The sequence below is a fragment of the Crinia signifera genome, chromosome 3 (assembly GCF_055691185.1).
Source record: "Crinia signifera chromosome 3, ASM5569118v1, whole genome shotgun sequence".
NCBI lineage: Eukaryota > Metazoa > Chordata > Amphibia > Anura > Myobatrachidae > Crinia > Crinia signifera.
Genome location: NC_139219.1, coordinates 6,540,817 through 6,561,922, shown reverse-complemented (window position 1 = coordinate 6,561,922; position 21,106 = coordinate 6,540,817). Strand labels below are relative to the sequence as shown.

Sequence of the window (21,106 nt, the reverse complement as noted above, 5' to 3'; positions counted from 1 at the left end):
ACAGCGGACCATTGCCGTGCAGCATAGACCGGGCCCTGTTGAGTAGGACATGGGGCTGTGCAAGGTTACAGGCGAGGCGATCTCCGGCGGAGATGGGAGGATTACGTGTAATCTATAGACAAGCAGCATAGTTCTTTCCAGCCTGGCTGAGATATCTGAGCGTTACTGCGCACATTATATTCCCTGCATTATTCCTTGTTGACATCTGCTGCGCACCGGTTTACTGTGGCACTAGGGGGTTACGGGATCTTCTCAGCAGAAGCGTTTGTGTCTTTGCTGTATCCCTACGGCTCGCATAATAACGCACACGGCGTAAGGACCATGTGTCCCACTCCCACACTGTCAGGTCAATGAAGGGTTAATGTGCGCCACATTGCATTGCGCTGTTTGTTTCGGTGGTTGATTTGCGCACTAACCTGGCGTCTTGTGTGTTGCAGTGTCGCACTAATGAACCACAGCTGCTGTCCCAATGTGATCGTGACATACAAGGGCACCGTGGCTGAGGTGCGGGCCGTGCAAGAGATTAACGCCGGAGACGAGGTGAAAACGTAGCGCTGGCCGTGTGCATTCCCGCTCTGTCTGTCTGTTGTAGATGTGATCGTGTGGGTTCTGTATTTACCTCCTAGATGTAATGTCTCATTTATGGTTCTCGCCATAACGTATAATTGCACACGTAACGTTATGTTACATAGTGGGAGATGTACTAAGACTTAAGGCCCCCATACATAGAGCCGACTTGTCCTAATGACAAGTCGGACCCAATTCTCCTCTGAGCCGCCCGGCTCACATACGATTAGGACTTGAGTTGCCATTTTTTACATGTGATAAATCGCATGCGATTTATCACATGTAAAAAAAAAAATAACAGGGAGCTGCAGGGCGGTGAGGAGCAGTGGGGGCGGGCAGCGGCGGCTCTCAAATGAGTGGCCGGCTGGGGAGGAAGGAGTGGGGCAGCAGCGCTAATCAGAGGACTAACTGTGTCCAGCGCCGCAGTGGGCGGGCAGCAGCGGCGGCTATTACATCTTCAAAATAGCATGTCAAATGACTCTCCGGCTTTTGATTGGCTGAGATAGAGCACTCTCAGCCAATCAGCGGCCGGGCAGTCATTTGACATGCTATTTTAAAGTTGTAATTGCCGCGGCTGCTGCCCGCCGCTACGGCGCTGAAGTGGACACTGATCATTATTCTGGTCACCGCCGCCCGCCCCAGCACTGCGCCCGCCCCACTGATTGCCGGATCTTATGTCCCGCCGGTCCGACCCCTGGGACCGGGTCCGATACGCACGGGACCGCGCCATGTCACGGAGAAACGATTTGGCCCGATTTAATGGGCCGATTGATCGCAATCGGCCGAAATCGGACCAAATCGTCTCGATGTATGCCCACCTTTAGAGAGGGGGAAAACTGCCAATCAACCAGCTCCTAGCTGACAATTTTCAAACCCATTTGGGATACATACGGATTGATCGGCGGTGCGGATACTGGTGATCAGAATAGACACCGGTATTCCAATGGGGGATCCCACCTGGAGTCAGGTAAGTACTTGCTTGCCCCCCACTAAACCTTCCTGCAGCCTAACTCTTACCCACATACTTGTGTTATGGATGCCGACATTCCGGTGTCAGTATGGTAACTGCCGGCATCCTGTCTGCCTAGATGCTGATGACATCCCCCTTGTAACATGGCAAGTACTTTTGTTAATAGACCCCGGTTTCCTTCCACTTTATCACTCCCCAAGGCTTAGTACATCTGCCGCACAATCTTCTCGTTTCATTGTGTCGGCTGCGTCAGCATTGGTAATAGGGCAACCCCGGGTCACCTTCTCCATGCCTGGCACCGCGAGTTACCCAAGAGCTTGTGCCATACATCGGTGGGGTTAATAACGCTGCAGTGGGAATGTAGCATTGCGCTGTAGCGCAGGAGTGACGTCCGTAACAGTACATTAACATAACTCCAGCGACATACAACGGGCATTAGCCCCCATCCCTAATAACCTGACTCACGGGGTCTGTGCCGCTGCGGCTCCACCACATGCAGACTGAGCGCTGCTTGTGCCCAGAAATATCTGCCATGTGTCATCTGGTGCTGAGATCACCCTGGTGGTATGCTGGAGGCTGAGCTGGAGCCTCTGTGAGTTCTGGCTATATATAGGTATGACCTATAGGGCACAGTATAGCCCGGAGGCCGTAAGCAGGATTGTTACTTGGGATCTGCCTCCTATCACACGGAGCTGTAACCAGTCTGCGGATTATCAGGAGAGACTGCGCCGATACCAAGATGGATTTTGGCACCGATCCCCAATTCTCTCGTCTTTGTGGAAGTCTGGTTACTGCTCGGAATCTTGATAAGATCCCCACAAGGGCTATAAACGTTTAATCAAATAGACCTCTTAAATAAACGTGTATATAGGCTCAGGGATCCAGGAATTCATTATGCTGAGTGATGGGGCCCAGCAGCTGCTGTAGTGTAACATAACCTTATCCTGGGGCGCCCCCTAGTGGCTCACAGCTGCACTGTCCACCTAGAAATGCTGACCAGCGAGAATCATCATCATAATGTTTATGTATTTCTGGAGTATATGGTGGTGCTGTGCAGTACTCATCCACATTGTATACTTTATAGAATTATAACCTAGGTTTTACACCTCCATGGCCTAGGCACGGGGAGAGGGGTCCTGCGAGGTGGAACATTTAGCTCTCTGCCAATGGGGTAATAGTCGCTGTGCAGGGTAAGATGCAGGAACGGGTACCAGTGACCAGGAGAAATGTTTCCATTCCTTGAATCCTACTCCCTGTGCCGGGAATAGTATACGGGTGGTGGCGTTCCGTCTCTGACAGACCGCCCTGAATAGGGAAACTCTAATTACGGCTGTGTTGTATAACGTTATTGATGTATACCTTAGGGCAGGGGTGGCCAAACCGGTCCTGGAGATCTACCAACGGTCCACGTATTCCAAATCACCTACCTGGTGCACAGGTGTAGTCATTACTGTCACATTCCCAGACCACCTAGCTCTGGGGTAGCCAACCCTAGTCCTCGAGAGCTACCAACAGTGCATGTTTTCCAGGTCTCCTCACAGAATCACAAGTGAGCTAATTAGCTCCATCTGTGTATCTTTTAAAATGTGTCAGTGATTAATGAGTGCAGCTGTGCAGCAGCTAGGTTGTCTGGAAAATGTGAACTGTTGGTAGCTCTCGAGGACTAGGGTTGGCTACCACTGACCTAGCTGGTGCACAGGGGTATCCAATTAGCCCAGATGAACCAGAACGTACCGCAGCTCATCGGGGATTACACTTTCGAGATTCTTCAAAGCAGCCCCATTTCCAGCAACAACAGGACTGTGGATGGCGAAAGCACACGGATTATACTAAACCTGTGGGGTTTTCGTAAGAAAATGTTCCCTAATCGGATAGCATGTACAAAAATAATAGGTGAAATATCCTGAAAATGCCCATTTTTCACCCGCATTGTTTCATCAGAAGCTAAATGTTGTGAATGTTTTTGTTCTATTATTGCTCCTTGTGGCATCTGAATTATTGCATATTAAGTACAGAGGATTAATATTCCAATGCGCAGGATATTTATTAAAGTTCTTGTGTATAGTCTCCTCCCACAACATGGCTTCCTATGTAGTAGACGGTGCTAATGGGTTATATGTGTGGTTTTTCTATAGGTGTTCACCAGCTACATTGACTTACTGTATCCGGCAGAAGATCGAAATGACCGACTCAAAGATGCTTATTTTTTCAGCTGTGACTGCAAGGAATGTACCACAAAGCAAAAGGTAGAACCGCTATGTCTCTGCGTCCTGTACGCTGTGCGCAAAATACCGTCATTTCCAGAGGTACCCGGTATGTACACACACGGGACAGTCCTGTACACTGTGCGCATAATACCGTCATTTCCAGAGGTACCCGGTATGTACACACACAGGACAGTCCTGTACACTGTGCACATAATACCGTCATTTCCAGAGGTACCCGGTATGTACACACACAGGACAGTCCTGTACGCTGTGCGCATAATACCGTCATTTCCAGAGGTACCCGGTATGTACACACACAGGACAGTCCTGTACGCTGTGCGCATAATACTGTCATTTCCAGAGGTACCCGGTATGTACACACACACGGGACAGTCCTGTATGCTGTGCGCATAATACCGTCATTTCCAGAGGTACCCGGTATGTACACACACAGGACAGTCCTGTACACTGTGCGCATAATACCGTCATTTCCAGAGGTACCCGGTATGTACACACACAGGACAGTCCTGTACGCTGTGCGCATAATACCGTCATTTCCAGAGGTACCCGGTATGTACACACACAGGACAGTCCTGTACGCTGTGCGCATAATACCGTCATTTCCAGAGGTACCCGGTATGTACACACACAGGACAGTCCTGTACGCTGTGCGCATAATACCGTCATCTCTAGAGGTACCCGGTATGTACACACACAGGACAGTCCTGTACGCTGTGCGCATAATACCGTCATTTCCAGAGGTACCCGGTATGTACACACACAGGACAGTCCTGTACGCTGTGTGCATAATACCGTCATTTCCAGAGGTACCCGGTATGTACACACACAGGACAGTCCTGTACGCTGTGCGCATAATACCGTCATTTCCAGAGGTACCCGGTATGTACACACACAGGACAGTCCTGTACACTGTGCGCATAATACCGTCATTTCCAGAGGTACCCGGTATGTACACACACAGGACAGTCCTGTACGCTGTGCGCATAATACCGTCATTTCCAGAGGTACCCGGTATGTACACACACAGGACAGTCCTGTACGCTGTGCGCATAATACCGTCATTTCCAGAGGTACCCGGTATGTACACACACAGGACAGTCCTGTACGCTGTGCGCATAATACCGTCATCTCTAGAGGTACCCGGTATGTACACACACAGGACAGTCCTGTACGCTGTGCGCATAATACCGTCATTTCCAGAGGTACCCGGTATGTACACATAGGACAGTCCTGTACACTGTGCGCATAATACCGTCATTTCCAGAGGTACCCGGTATGTACACACACAGGACAGTCCTGTACGCTGTGCGCATAATACCGTCATTTCCAGAGGTACCCGGTATGTACACACACAGGACAGTCCTGTACGCTGTGTGCATAATACCGTCATTTCCAGAGGTACCCGGTATGTACACACACAGGACAGTCCTGTACGCTGTGCGCATAATACCGTCATTTCCAGAGGTACCCGGTATGTACACACACAGGACAGTCCTGTACACTGTGCGCATAATACCGTCATTTCCAGAGGTACCCGGTATGTACACACACAGGACAGTCCTGTACACTGTGCGCATAATACCGTCATTTCCAGAGGTACCCGGTATGTACACACATAGGACAGTCCTGTACGCTGTGCGCATAATACCGTCATTTCCAGAGGTACCCGGTATGTACACACACAGGACAGTCCTGTGCGCATAATACCGTCATTTCCAGAGGTACCCGGTATGTACACACACAGGACAGTCCTGTACACTGTGCGCATAATACCGTCATTTCCAGAGGTACCCGGTATGTACACACACAGGACAGTCCTGTACGCTGTGCGCAAAATACCGTCATTTCCAGAGGTACCTGGTATTTACACACACAGGTCAGTCCTGTACACTGTGCATAATACCGTCATTTCCAGAGGTACCCGGTATGTACACACACAGGACAGTCCTGTACGCTGTGCATAATACCGTCATTTCCAGAGGTACCCGGTATGTACACACACAGGACAGTCCTGTACGCTGTGCATAATACCATCATTTCCAGAGGTACCCGGTATGTACACACACAGGACAGTCCTGTACGCTGTGCGCATAATACCGTCATTTCCAGAGGTACCCGGTATGTACACACACAGGACAGTCCTGTACGCTGTGCGCATAATACAGTCATTTCCAGAGGTACCCGGTATGTACACATAGGACAGTCCTGTACACTGTGCGCATAATACCGTCATTTCCAGAGGTATCCGGTATGTACACACATAGGACAGTCCTGTACGCTGTGCGCATAATACCGTCATTTCCAGAGGTACCCGGTATGTACACACACAGGACAGTCCTGTACGCTGTGCGCATAATACAGTCATTTCCAGAGGTACCCGGTATGTACACATAGGACAGTCCTGTACACTGTGCGCATAATACCGTCATTTCCAGAGGTATCCGGTATGTACACACATAGGACAGTCCTGTACGCTGTGCGCATAATACCGTCATTTCCAGAGGTACCCGGTATGTACACACACAGGACAGTCCTGTACACTGTGCACATAATACCGTCATTTCCAGAGGTACCCGGTATGTACACACACAGGACAGTCCTGTACGCTGTGCACATAATACCGTCATTTCCAGAGGTACCCGGTATGTACACACACAGGAAAGTCCTGTACGCTGTGCGCATAATACCGTCATTTCCAGAGGTACCCGGTATGTACACACACAGGACAGTCCTGTACGCATAATACCGTCATTTCCAGAGGTACCCGGTATGTACACACACAGGACAGTCCTGTACGCATAATACCGTCATTTCCAGAGGTACCCGGTATGTACACACACAGGACAGTCCTGTACGCTGTGCGCATAATACCGTCATTTCCAGAGGTACCTGGTATTTACACACACAGGTCAGTCCTGTACACTGTGCATAATACCGTCATTTCCAGAGGTACCCGGTATGTACACACACAGGACAGTCCTGTACGCTGTGCATAATACCGTCATTTCCAGAGGTACCCGGTATGTACACACACAGGACAGTCCTGTACGCTGTGCGCATAATACCGTCATTTCCAGAGGTACCCGGTATGTACACACACAGGACAGTCCTGTACGCTGTGCGCATAATACAGTCATTTCCAGAGGTACCCGGTATGTACACATAGGACAGTCCTGTACACTGTGCGCATAATACCGTCATTTCCAGAGGTACCCGGTATGTACACACAGGACAGTCCTGTACACTGTGCACATAATACCGTCATTTCCAGAGGTACCCGGTATGTACACACACAGGACAGTCCTGTACGCTGTGCACATAATACCGTCATTTCCAGAGGTACCCGGTATGTACACACACAGGAAAGTCCTGTACGCTGTGCGCATAATACCGTCATTTCCAGAGGTACCCGGTATGTACACACACAGGACAGTCCTGTACGCATAATACCGTCATTTCCAGAGGTACCCGGTATGTACACACACAGGACAGTCCTGTACGCATAATACCGTCATTTCCAGAGGTACCCGGTATGTACACACACAGGACAGTCCTGTACGCTGTGCGCATAATACCGTCATTTCCAGAGGTACCTGGTATTTACACACACAGGTCAGTCCTGTACACTGTGCATAATACCGTCATTTCCAGAGGTACCCGGTATGTACACACACAGGACAGTCCTGTACGCTGTGCATAATACCGTCATTTCCAGAGGTACCCGGTATGTACACACACAGGACAGTCCTGTACGCTGTGCGCATAATACCGTCATTTCCAGAGGTACCCGGTATGTACACACACAGGACAGTCCTGTACGCTGTGCGCATAATACAGTCATTTCCAGAGGTACCCGGTATGTACACATAGGACAGTCCTGTACACTGTGCGCATAATACCGTCATTTCCAGAGGTACCCGGTATGTACACACAGGACAGTCCTGTACGCTGTGCGCATAATACCGGCATTTCCAGAGGTACCCGGTATGTACACACACAGGACAGTCCTGTACGCTGTGCATAATACCGGCATTTCCAGAGGTACCCGGTATGTACACACACAGGACAGTCCTGTGCACTGTGCGCATAATACCGTCATTTCCAGAGGTACCCGGTATGTACACACAGGACAGTCCTGTACGCTGTGCGCATAATACCGTCATTTCCAGAGGTACCCGGTATGTACACACAGGACAGTCCTGTACGCTGTGCGCATAATACCGTCATTTCCAGAGGTACCCGGTATGTACACACACGGGACAGTCCTGTACACTATGCGCATAATACCGTCATTTCCAGAGGTACCCGGTATGTACACACACAGGACAGTCCTGTACGCTGTGCGCATAATACCGTCATTTCCAGAGGTACCCGGTATGTACACACACGGGACAGTCCTGTACGCTGTGCGCATAATACAGTCATTTCCAGAGGTACCCGGTATGTACACACACAGTCCTGTACGCTGTGCGCATAATACCGTCATTTCCAGAGGTACCCGGTATGTACACACACAGTCCTGTACGCTGTGCGCATAATACCGTCATTTCCAGAGGTACCCGGTATGTACACACACGGGACAGTCCTGTACGCTGTGCGCATAATACCGTCATTTCCAGAGGTACCCGGTATGTACACACACGGGACAGTCCTGTACGCTGTGCGCATAATTCCGTCATTTCCAGAGGTACCCGGTATGTACACACACGGGACAGTCCTGTACGCTGTGCGCATAATACCGTCATTTCCAGAGGTACCCGGTATGTACACACACAGGACAGTCCTGTACGCTGTGCGCATAATACCGTCATTTCCAGAGGTACCCGGTATGTACACACACAGGACAGTCCTGTACGCTGTGCGCATAATACCGTCATTTCCAGAGGTACCCGGTATGTACACACACAGGACAGTCCTGTACGCTGTGCGCAAAATACTGTCATTTCCAGAGGTACCCGGTATGTACACACACGGGACAGTCCTGTGCGCAAAATACCGTCATTTCCAGAGGTACCCGGTATGTACACATAGGACAGTCCTGTACGCTGTGCGCATAATACCGTCATTTCCAGAGGTACCCGGTATGTACACACACAGCACACTCCAGATCTGATCCATGTTCTATAACCAGCCTGGGCAGACATTGGGTAATCTAATTCCACTTTCTGGAATCTGTGTCACACATGTAGGTTGTGGATATTGGGCCTTATTCTAGTTCACTCTTAGGGCAGTATTCAATGTCAAAGTTCTCCGTGCATGGAGAGCGTTTTATTTCGCTCTCCATGCACTCTCCGTGTTCCGGAGGGCTCTTTGCCACTCCTGCTCCCTCTATTCAATGTGGCTGATGCTCTCCGCCACTCGCGGAGAGTCTTAACCCCTGCAGGGAGCAGGGAGCTTTCAGGGAGCCGGAAGCAGCCAGAGAGATTAAAGTCTCCCTGGCTGCTCCAGAGGAATGTGGAGAGAAGGGGGGCTCTCCGGGACCCAGGCAGCACAGGCTGCCCCCCCCTATAGCCAGCCCCCCGTGCATACTAACGATCAAGTGCAGTGAATATATGAATATGTAATGAGCGGCTCGAGCGCTCCGGCCCCCTGCTGGCTGCACTGTGTAAAAAAAAAAATTAAAAAAATATTTTTTTTTTAAATTAAATGGTACTTATGTAGTATCTGGGCTGCCGATTTCTAAATCGGGTCGGATCGGGCACATCGCATCGCATGCGACCATCGGATGCGATGCGATGACCCGATTTTTCCATAGGAATCAATGTTAAAATGGACTGAGTCCATTTTAACATGGAATTCAATGGAAAAAAGGGGTCCTTTTAATACCCCTACTATCCAAGTGGGCATGGAGTTGGATATAAACCTGTGGTGAGCGTAGCGAGCCACCGAGCCCGAAGCGTGGCGAGCGGACACAGAATACCGTCCCCTCGCGGGGCTCGCTTCGCTCGCCACGCTTCGGGCTCGGTGGCTCGCTACGCTCGCCACAGGTTTATATCCAACTCCATGCCCACTTGGATAGTAGGGGTATGAAAAGGACCCCTTTTTCCCATTGAATTCCATGTTAAAATGGACTCAGTCCATTTTAACATTGATTCCTATGGAAAAATCGGGTCATCGCATCCGATGGTCGCATGCGATGCAAAGCGTTATCGCATCGCATCTGATTGTATGCCTTAACTTAAGGCATACAATCAAAAAATCGGCAGCCCAGATACTACATAAGTACCAATTAAATATATATTCATGTGCTATAAGCACATGAATAAAAATAACATGCCCCTTCACAGAAAAAAAAAAACGATTTTTTTGACACCAAAATTTCTTAAAAAAACCTTTTAGTTTAAAAGTTCACATTCCAGCTCTCCATCAAAAGATGGAGAATTGCTACACGGAGAGACACGGAGAAAAAGACGGAGAATATTTCACATTGAATAGGGTTGCTCGCTTTTGGAGAGCAAAATGCTCCGTCCAAGGCGAACAAAGCACAAGTTCTCCACAAAACACGGAGAACTTTTCTCATTGAATACTGCCCTTAGAGGCAAATTCCTTCTCAAATGGACAAAACCATGTGCACTGCAGGGGAGGCAGGTGTAACATGTGCAGAGATAATTAGATTTGGTGGGGTTTTTCTTCAAAGTGAGATCTTTATTGCAGTGTAAAAATAAAGCAGTCAGTATTTTCCCTGCACAGAAACAAAATAACTCACCAAAATCTAATTCTCTCTGCACCTGTTACATCTGCCCCACTGCAGTGCACATGGTTTTGTCCATCTGAGAAGGAATTTTCCTCTAAGAGTGAACTAGAATAAGACCCATTGTGTATCTCACACAAAGCCGTAATTGTGAGACCTCCTGTAATAGGTGTGGACTGTGATGGACAGGATCGCTGGTCGGCCCTTTAGGAAGCGCAGTGACTATTGAGACATCGTCTGTGAGCTACACCACGCACATGGCATCTACCGGCTGTACCACGCGCACATGGCATCTACCGGCTGTACCACGCGCACATGGCATCTACCGGCTGTACCACGCGCACATGGCATCTACCGGCTGTACCACGCGCACATGGCATCTACCGGCTGTACCACGCGCACATGGCATCTACCGGCTGTACCACACACACACGCGCACATGGCATATACCAGCTACACACACACACAGCCTATACCGGCAACACCGCGCGCACATGGCATCTACCAGCTATACCACTCACATGACATCTACCAGCTGTACCACACGCACGGGGCATATACCAGCTGTACCACGCGCACGGGGCATATACCAGCTGTACCACGCGCACGGGGCATATACCAGCTGTACCACACGCACGGTGCATGTACCAGCTGTACCACGCGCACATGGCATCTACCGGCTGTACCACGCGCACATGGCATCTACCGGCTGTACCACGCGCACATGGCATCTACCGGCTGTACCACGCGCACATGGCATCTACCGGCTGTACCGCACACACACGCGCACATGGCATATACCAGCTACACACACACACAGCCTATACCGGCAACACCGCGCGCACATGGCATCTACCAGCTACACCTCACACGCGCACATGGCATCTACCAGCTACACCTCACACGCGCACATGGCATCTACCAGCTACACCTCACACGCGCACATGGCATCTACCAGCTACACCTCACACGCGCACATGGCATCTACCAGCTACACCTCACACGCGCACATGGCATCTACCAGCTACACCTCACACGCGCACATGGCATCTACCAGCTACACCTCACACGCGCACATGGCATTTACCAGCTACACCTCACACACACGCGCGCGCACACATGGCATATACCAGCTACATCACACACACGCGCACATGGCATCTACCAGCTACACCACACACACGCGCACAGGGCATATACCAGCTACACCTCACATGCGCACATGGCATATACCGGCTACACCACACACACACGCGCACATGGCATATACCAGCTACACCTCACACGCGCACATGGCATTTACCAGCTACACCACACACACGCGCGCACACATGGCATATACCAGCTACATCACACACACGCGCACAGGGCATATACCAGCTACACCGCACATGGCATATACCGGCTACACCACACACACACGCGCACATGGCATATACCAGCTACATCACACACACGCGCACAGGGCATATACCAGCTACACCGCACATGGCATATACCGGCTACACCACACACACACGCGCACATGGCATATACCAGCTACATCACACACACGCGCACAGGGCATATACCAGCTACACCGCACATGGCATATACCGGCTACACCACACACACACGCGCACATGGCATATACCAGCTACATCACACACACACGCGCACATGGCATATACCAGCTACATCACACACACGCGCACATGGCATATACCAGCTACACCGCACATGGCATATACCAGCTACATCACACACACACGCGCACATGGCATATACCAGCTACATCACACACACACGCGCACATGGCATATACCAGCTACAACACACACACGCACATGGCATATACCAGCTACATCACACACACACGCGCACATGGCATATACCAGCTACAACACACACACGCACATGGCATATACCAGCTACAACACACACGCGCACATGGCATATACCGGCTACAACACACACGCGCACAGGGCATATACCAGCTACACCGCACATGGCATATACCGGCTACACCACACACACACGCGCACATGGCATATACCGGCTACACCACACACACACGCGCACATGGCATATACCAGCTACAACACACACACGCACATGGCATATACCAGCTACACCACACACACACGCGCACATGGCATATACCAGCTACACCACACACACACGCACATGGCATATACCAGCTACATCACACACACACGCGCACATGGCATATACCAGCTACACCACACACACACGCGCACATGGCATATACCAGCTACATCACACACACACGCGCACATGGCATATACCAGCTACATCACACACACGCGCACATGGCATATACCAGCTACACCGCACATGGCATATACCGGCTACACCACACACACACGCGCACATGGCATATACCAGCTACATCACACACACACGCGCACATGGCATATACCAGCTACATCACACACACACGCACATGGCATATACCAGCTACAACACACACGCGCACATGGCATATACCAGCTACAACACACACGCGCACAGGGCATATACCAGCTACACCGCACATGGCATATACCGGCTACACCACACACACACGCGCACATGGCATATACCAGCTACAACACACACACGCACATGGCATATACCAGCTACATCACACACACACGCGCACATGGCATATACCAGCTACATCACACACACACGCACATGGCATATACCGGCTACACCACACACACACGCACATGGCATATACCGGCTACACCACACGCGCACATGGCATATACCAGCTACAACACACACACGCGCACACATGGCATATACCAGCTACACCACACACACGCGCGCACATGGCATATACCAGCTACACCACACACACACGCGCACATGGCATATACCAGCTACAACACACACGCGCACATGGCATATACCAGCTACATCACACACACACGCGCACATGGCATATACCGGCTACACCACACACGCGCACATGGCATATACCAGCTACACCACACACACACGCACATGGCATATACCGGCTACACCACACACATGGCATATACCGGCTACACCACACGCGCACATGGCATATACCAGCTACATCACACGCGCACATGGCATATACCAGCTACAACACACACACGCGCACACATGGCATATACCAGCTACACCACACACACACGCGCACATGGCATATACCAGCTACACCTCACACGCGCACATGGCATATACCAGCTACAACACACACGCGCACATGGCATATACCGGCTACACTACACACACGCGCACATGGCATATACCAGCTACATCACACACACACGCGCACAGGGCATATACCAGCTACACCACACACGCGCACATGGCATATACCGGCTACACCACACACACACGCACATGGCATATACCAGCTACATCACACACACACGCGCACAGGGCATATACCAGCTACACCACACACACACGCACATGGCATATACCGGCTACACCACACGCGCACATGGCATATACCGGCTACACCACACACACACGAGCACATGGCATATACCGGCTACAACACACACACGCGCACACATGGCATATACCAGCTACACCACACACACGCGCGCACATGGCCTATACCAGCTACACCACACACACACGCGCACATGGCATATACCAGCTACACCACACACACGCGCGCACATGGCCTATACCAGCTACACCACACACACACGCGCACATGGCATATACCAGCTACACCACACACACACGCGCACATGGCATATACCAGCTACACCACACACACACGCACATGGCAAATACCGGCTACACCACACACACACGCGCACATGGCATATACCAGCTACACCACACACACACGCACATGGCATATACCAGCTACACCACACACACACGCGCACATGGCATATACCAGCTACACCACACACACGCGCGCACATGGCCTATACCAGCTACACCACACACACGCGCGCACATGGCCTATACCAGCTACACCACACACACACGCGCACATGGCATATACCAGCTACACCACACACACACGCGCACATGGCATATACCAGCTACACCACACACACACGCACATGGCAAATACCGGCTACACCACACACACACGCGCACATGGCCTATACCGACTACACCACACACACACGCGCACATGGCCTATACCGGCTACACCACACACGCGCACATGGCATATACCGGCTACGCCACACACGCGCACATGGCATATACCGGCTACGCCACACACGCGCACATGGCCTATACCGGCTACACCACACACACGCGCACATGGCCTATACCGGCTACACCACACACACGCGCACATGGCCTATACCGGCTACACCACACACACGCGCACATGGCCTATACCGGCTACACCACACACACGCGCACATGGCATATACCGGCTACACCACACACACACGCGCACATGGCATATACCGGCTACACCTCACACGCGCACATGGCATATACCAGCTACATCACACGCGCACATGGCATATACCAGCTACATCACACACACACGCGCACATGGCATATACCGGCTACACCACACGCGCACATGGCATATACCGGCTACACCACACGCGCACATGGCATATACCAGCTACACCACACACACGCGCGCACATGGCATATACCAGCTACACCACACACACGCGCGCACATGGCCTATACCAGCTACACCACACACACACGCGCACATGGCATATACCAGCTACACCACACACACGCGCGCACATGGCCTATACCAGCTACACCACACACACACGCGCACATGGCATATACCAGCTACACCACACACACACGCGCACATGGCCTATACCAGCTACACCACACACACACGCACATGGCAAATACCGGCTACACCACACACACACGCGCACATGGCCTATACCGGCTACACCACACACGCGCACATGGCATATACCGGCTACGCCACACACGCGCACATGGCATATACCGGCTACGCCACACACGCGCACATGGCATATACCGGCTACGCCACACACGCGCACATGGCCTATACCGGCTACACCACACACACGCGCACATGGCATATACCGGCTACACCACACACACGCACATGGCCTATACCGGCTACACCACACACACGCGCACATGGCCTATACCGGCTACACCACACACACGCGCACATGGCCTATACCGGCTACACCACACACACACGCACATGGCCTATACCGGCTACACCACACACACGCGCACATGGCCTATACCGGCTACACCTCACACATACGCACACATGGCCTATACCGGCTTTGTTACATTTTCCCTTACTGTCACCTACAGAGCAGATTATATTCAGTGCTGTTGTATGTGAATATGGGGGTGATTCTAATCTCCTCGGAATGGGGTGAATTTGGCCCCGTTCCGATGTTCCTCTGTGAACAGGGACTTGCATAGTTGCTGAGCCATTTGCAGGGATCGGGGCGGATGGTGGCGGGGTCGGGTGTCACCAATGGTAACGCCCAGCATTTCATGAGCGTCCCCATGACAACGCTGGGCTTTCCCATGGGAATGTGGGTGGGACAATATGTGCCGGAGGTGGGCGGCTGATGTCACAGGATGTCAGCCATCTTCGTCCCGGCGGCCGCAAATAAAAGTCAGATTCCACTTAGGAGAATTCATTTGATGGTTGGTGACCATGGAATGCGGAATGCGTGCGGATGGGTCTGCGTGCGGATGGGTCTGCGTGCGGATGGGTCTTCCTTACACACATGGTAGTGATGGGACTCTGCGGCAGGGTGGGGCATTGAGTGGCATTACACAGGTGTATAATGTGAATGGTCCTGAAAAGTCTACAGAATGGTTTCCAAAACATTTTCCAGATGCTGGTATTATTTCAGTGATTGATGATGTAATCTCTCCCCAGAAATCTTGGTTCTGAGGCTCTGTGTATTGTGATGTCATCAGATTTTCAGTTCTGAGCGTGAAATGACCTCAGACCACTTAGTGACCTTTTCCTCCGTCCTCTCTGCAGGATGCAGCAAAAATGGAGATTAGAAAACTCGGGGATCCTCCCAGTCCGCAGGTCGTGCGAGACATGGTCCGGTACGCCCGGAATGTAGTGGAGGAATTCCGGAGAGCGAAGCATTACAAAAATATCCTTTCTGTATGTTGCACTGATAATGACATGGAGATCTGGGCCGTCAGCTAACGAGGGTAACGGGAGACTTAACCTTAGATGTATTCCCCCACTCACCTTCACATTCCTTGTAGGACGGTATTCAGGGGTGGATGCAAAACCCATCTTTACACAATCCAATCCAGACCCCTATGTATGAATATTAATAGGTATTGTGTGTGGCAGCCTTACCCACAAACTCCCCTGTTGGCAAGGGAAGAATACAGAGAGTACATACAAACCATTGTGGGGTGGCGCCTTAAATGCTTAGAAGTCCTTCAGACCCTACTGGTATCCTTGTGTTTGTATGCAGCGGTACTGTGAAAACATGCCGAAGCCACAGCCGCTAGGATCTGTAATGATACCACCACTGTCGGTGTCCGCAATCTGCAGCATGCGCAATCGGTGGGCGGCATTTTATCCACACGTAACTGTGAATTTCGCAGTGTTGCGTGTGAACCAGAATAATGGCCAGTGTTACTTCCACTGGAGCCTGTATGACTGCAAACAAAACTGCAGTCGCTGTCTGCATTCGGCGCCATTCCCCCTCTACCGCCCAGAAATGCGCACTGACTGACATCTCACGGCGACCGCAGGTTCTAATCCGCTTACTTTAGTGCGCAACGTGACTTATGTGCATGCGGAAATTTTACGTCTGCAAACGTTGGTGTCGCATTCACCTCTGAATCAGGCACCTACTATTTGGTAATGTATCATTAACCCCAATGTGCTGCCTGATGCACAAGTCGGACCGGTTCTCCTTTGAACGGCCCCACCAGCTCCCCCGGACTCGGGCTCCGTCCACCCTGGGACTTCGTGTGCCATTTTCTACATGTGATTTACGGCATGTAACTCCGGGGGAGCTCAAGGGAAATTGGGTGCGATACATCGCTGGTGCAAAACAGCCCTCGCAATGTGCCGCTGATGGCCTGATTCCGATGGATCCTATGTGCTGCGCATAAGATCTCTAGGATCCGATCTGATGTCCTACACCTCTGATATATCTGCCTGGTCCGTCAGAATCAGGTGAAATCGGCCCAAATCGCACCTTTAGAAAACCATCAGTAATTCTGCATGAAATCGTCTGCTGAAAACTCTGAAACCTTGTTGCTCAGAAAGGTCTGTGGTTTACTAATGGTCATAGGGTAATAAATGGGGAGTTAGATACTGAAGAAGGTCCGTTATCCACAACCTATAAAGTGATTGGTTGAAAACTCAAATACTCTGTTGATATCAATGATTTCAGGCAGAAGACCCATTTCACGTACTGCATTTTCAAGTACAGTTATTACATTACTTCATTCATAAACAACCATTAATGGAATTACCCTTGAAGACCTTTTGGCTTTATATTTATGCTGATACTAATATATATATATATATATATATATATAGTTCAGTGCTGTACAGTGAATATTTATAAGATTACATTAATCCCTGCCCCAGTGTAGTTTACACTCTAATTTCCCACAGCATAGGCCCTTGATGGCTAACCTTGACACTCAAGCTGTTGTTGAACTACACATCCCAGCATGCTCTGCATCAGATCTAGCATGTCCAAAATAGCAAAACTGAAGCAGAGCATGCTGGGATGTGTAGTTTAAAAAAATCTGGAGTGTCAAGGTTAGCCATCAAGGGCACAGACACCACAATCGTCATCATTCAAGGTGCGTACACACTAGAGGATATGCGCGATAACATACGGTAACAACATTTTTGTGCATAACATCCGGTGTGTAATAATGACGCTACCACGGGTTGTTAGCTTACATCATCTGTCGTCTGTACATGTAGGGTGACAGAGGACATCCCTACCAGGATCCATGCTGCAGAATCCCCCCCCCCCCCCCTCACGTTTCCGCCTCAGCCGGGTAACGCGTGTTTCGCCTTAACTGTCGCACCGCCCAGCGAGCTCCTGGAGATGTGCGAGCTGAGCATGGATAAGATGGGGACGGTGTTCAGCGACAACAATGTCTATATGTTACACATGATGTACCAGGCGATGGGCGTCTGCCTCTACATGCAGGACTGGGACGGAGCCTTAAAGTACGGGGAAAAGATCATCAAACCGTACAGGTAAGCCGCGTAATTGTGCAGATGCCGCCATCTTGTGTTCAACCATGAAGAAGATTATAATAATGGGGCAGATGTATTAAGCCTTAACAAGAGATAAATACAGGGGTGATAAAGAGAGATAAACGTCCAGCCAATCAGCTCCTTACTGACTTTTTTCAAACACAGGCTGTAACATGTCAGTTAGCAGGTGATTGGCTGGACGGTTATCTCTCCTTATCACACTTGCATTTATCTCTTGTCAAGGCTTAATACATCTGCCCCAATATGTGATAAATGATTCAGCAAGGTATCTGTTAGCTGGGTCCGTGGGACGGGTGACGCTTTGGGTAAGAGTGGAAGTGAATAGGGGGGATCTCAGAGATACGTCACCGGTGGTCTCCAGATGGCTTTCCCCGTCAGCGTTGTGCATGGTGGAATTGGAATCCCCCCCTTGGCATCCGATGTCTATGACAGTGGTACCTGGGCTACTTTACAATGAAATTGGGAATCTTTTACGAGTGGAACATTCTTCTAGGTGTGGTATATTGGGTCAACATTATCGACATTCACAAGGTTGACCGTGAGAAAATGTCGACATGAGGTTTTTTTTTTCACTTTTTGTTGTGTTAATGTGTGGCCCAGGTGGTGTGGCCCAGAGCGGCCAATCAAATTCTAGTTGTCATTTTGTAGCATGTATTAGAACTAGATTAGGGAGTGTTAGACCCTGGTTGCTATGGGCAACACGCACAGTTCTTGCTCTCTGATGACGTTCCCTGTCCTGTCCCGCAGTAAGCACTACCCTCTGTACTCTCTGAATGTGGCCTCCATGTGGCTGAAACTTGGGAGACTTTACATGGGCCTGGAGAAGAAGACGCCCGGGACAAAGGCCCTGAAGAAGGTAGGTGACCCATGGGCAGACTCTATAGTCCGGGCGCATGCGGTGGTGATCCTGTACGGGGGGGGGGGACAAATACATGTATAGGATTTCTGTGCAGCGTAAATACTGACTGCTTCTGCATGTAGCCTACAGCTTTATTCTTACACTTAAATTACAATTTGGCCACCCCCCACCCAACTCTCTGCATATGTTACATCTGCCCCGCCTGCAGTGCAGCATTGTGTTTCCCAGGTTCTCCGTTACTTGTTCCCAAATCAGAATCTGTCACAATGCCCATATAACCATGGTGAATTCATCCCAGTGACAGTCCAACAGCGTGCCCACACTACAGTCATACCCTGTGGGCATGATTCTACCCAGTGGCCCAAGTGTGGATTTATTTTCACACTTATATCACACAGTATATCAGTCCTGGCCAACCTGTGGCTCTGCAGCTGTTGTAAAACTACACATCCCAGCATGCATTGCCACAGGTTTAGCATTCCCTAGTAGCAAAACTGGTAAGGCATGCTGGGACTTGTAGTTTCACAACAGCTAGAAAGCAACAGGTTGGCCAGACCTGTCTGATATAGAGCCAGATAATTATGTTGTGATTTACAATTGGGAACAGAATAGTAATAAAACGGGTGTGGTATATTTCCCCGACAGTCGGGATTCCGACATTCATTGCTCAGACGTCAGAATCCCGACTGCACAGCGTGGGGAGCGCAGTAAAGCCCCTTGCGGGCTCGCTGTGCTCGCCACCTATTTTATTCTCCCTCTATGGGGGTCATGGACCCCCACGAGGGAGCAGTCGGGATTCCGACGTCTGAGGAATGACTGTCGGAATCCCGACTGTCGGGGAGCCGTCCGGCATCCAATAAAACAGAATAAAGGACAGGGAAGTAAGAAGGCCCTGCTCACACCCGTACCGGTTCTGGGGTAACTTGTGGATACCTAGAGGGTAAGTGAGAGAGAGGTAAGAGGGCCCTGCTCACACCCGTACCAGTTCTGGGGTAACTTGTGGATACCTAGAGGGTAAGAGAGATAGAGAGGTAAGAGGGCCCTGCTCACACCCGTACCGGTTCTGGGGTAACTTGTGGATACCTAGAGGGTAAAAGAGATAGAGAGGTAAGAGGGCCCTGCTCACACCCGTACCGGTTCTGGGGTAACTTGTGGATACCTAGAGGGTAAGTGAGAGAGAGGTAAGAGGGCCCTGCTCACACCCGTACCGGTTCTGGGGTAACTTGTGGATACCTAGAGGGTAAGAGAGATAGAGAGGTAAGAGGGCCCTGCTCACACCCGTACCGGTTCTGGGGTAACTTGTGGATACCTAGAGGGTAAGAGAGATAGAGAGGTAAGAGGGCCCTGCTCACACCCGTACCGGTTCTGGGGTAACTTGTGGATACCTAGAGGGTAAGAGAGATAGAGAGGTAAGAGGGCCCTGCTCACACCCGTACCGGTTCTGGGGTAACTTGTGGATACCTAGAGGGTAAAAGAGATAGAGAGGTAAGAGGGCCCTGCTCACACCCGTACCGGTTCTGGGGTAACTTGTGGATACCTAGAGGGTAAAAGAGATAGAGAGGTAAGAGGGCCCTGC

At 50.7% G+C, this 21,106-nt stretch overlaps 1 protein-coding gene across 2 annotated transcripts in view; it reads left to right on the top strand.

Moving 5' to 3' along the window:
- SMYD2 (SET and MYND domain containing 2) overlaps nt 1–21,106 on the top strand; it is a 46,298-nt gene that overhangs the window by 21,659 nt on the left and 3,533 nt on the right. For both annotated transcript variants that reach the window (XM_083175175.1, XM_083175176.1), the window contains exons 7-11: nt 438–540; nt 3,673–3,783; nt 16,431–16,551; nt 18,476–18,650; nt 19,419–19,527. In XM_083175175.1, the coding sequence (XP_083031301.1) occupies nt 438–540; nt 3,673–3,783; nt 16,431–16,551; nt 18,476–18,650; nt 19,419–19,527 (619 nt within the window). The remainder of the gene's footprint in view (nt 1–437; nt 541–3,672; nt 3,784–16,430; nt 16,552–18,475; nt 18,651–19,418; nt 19,528–21,106) is intronic.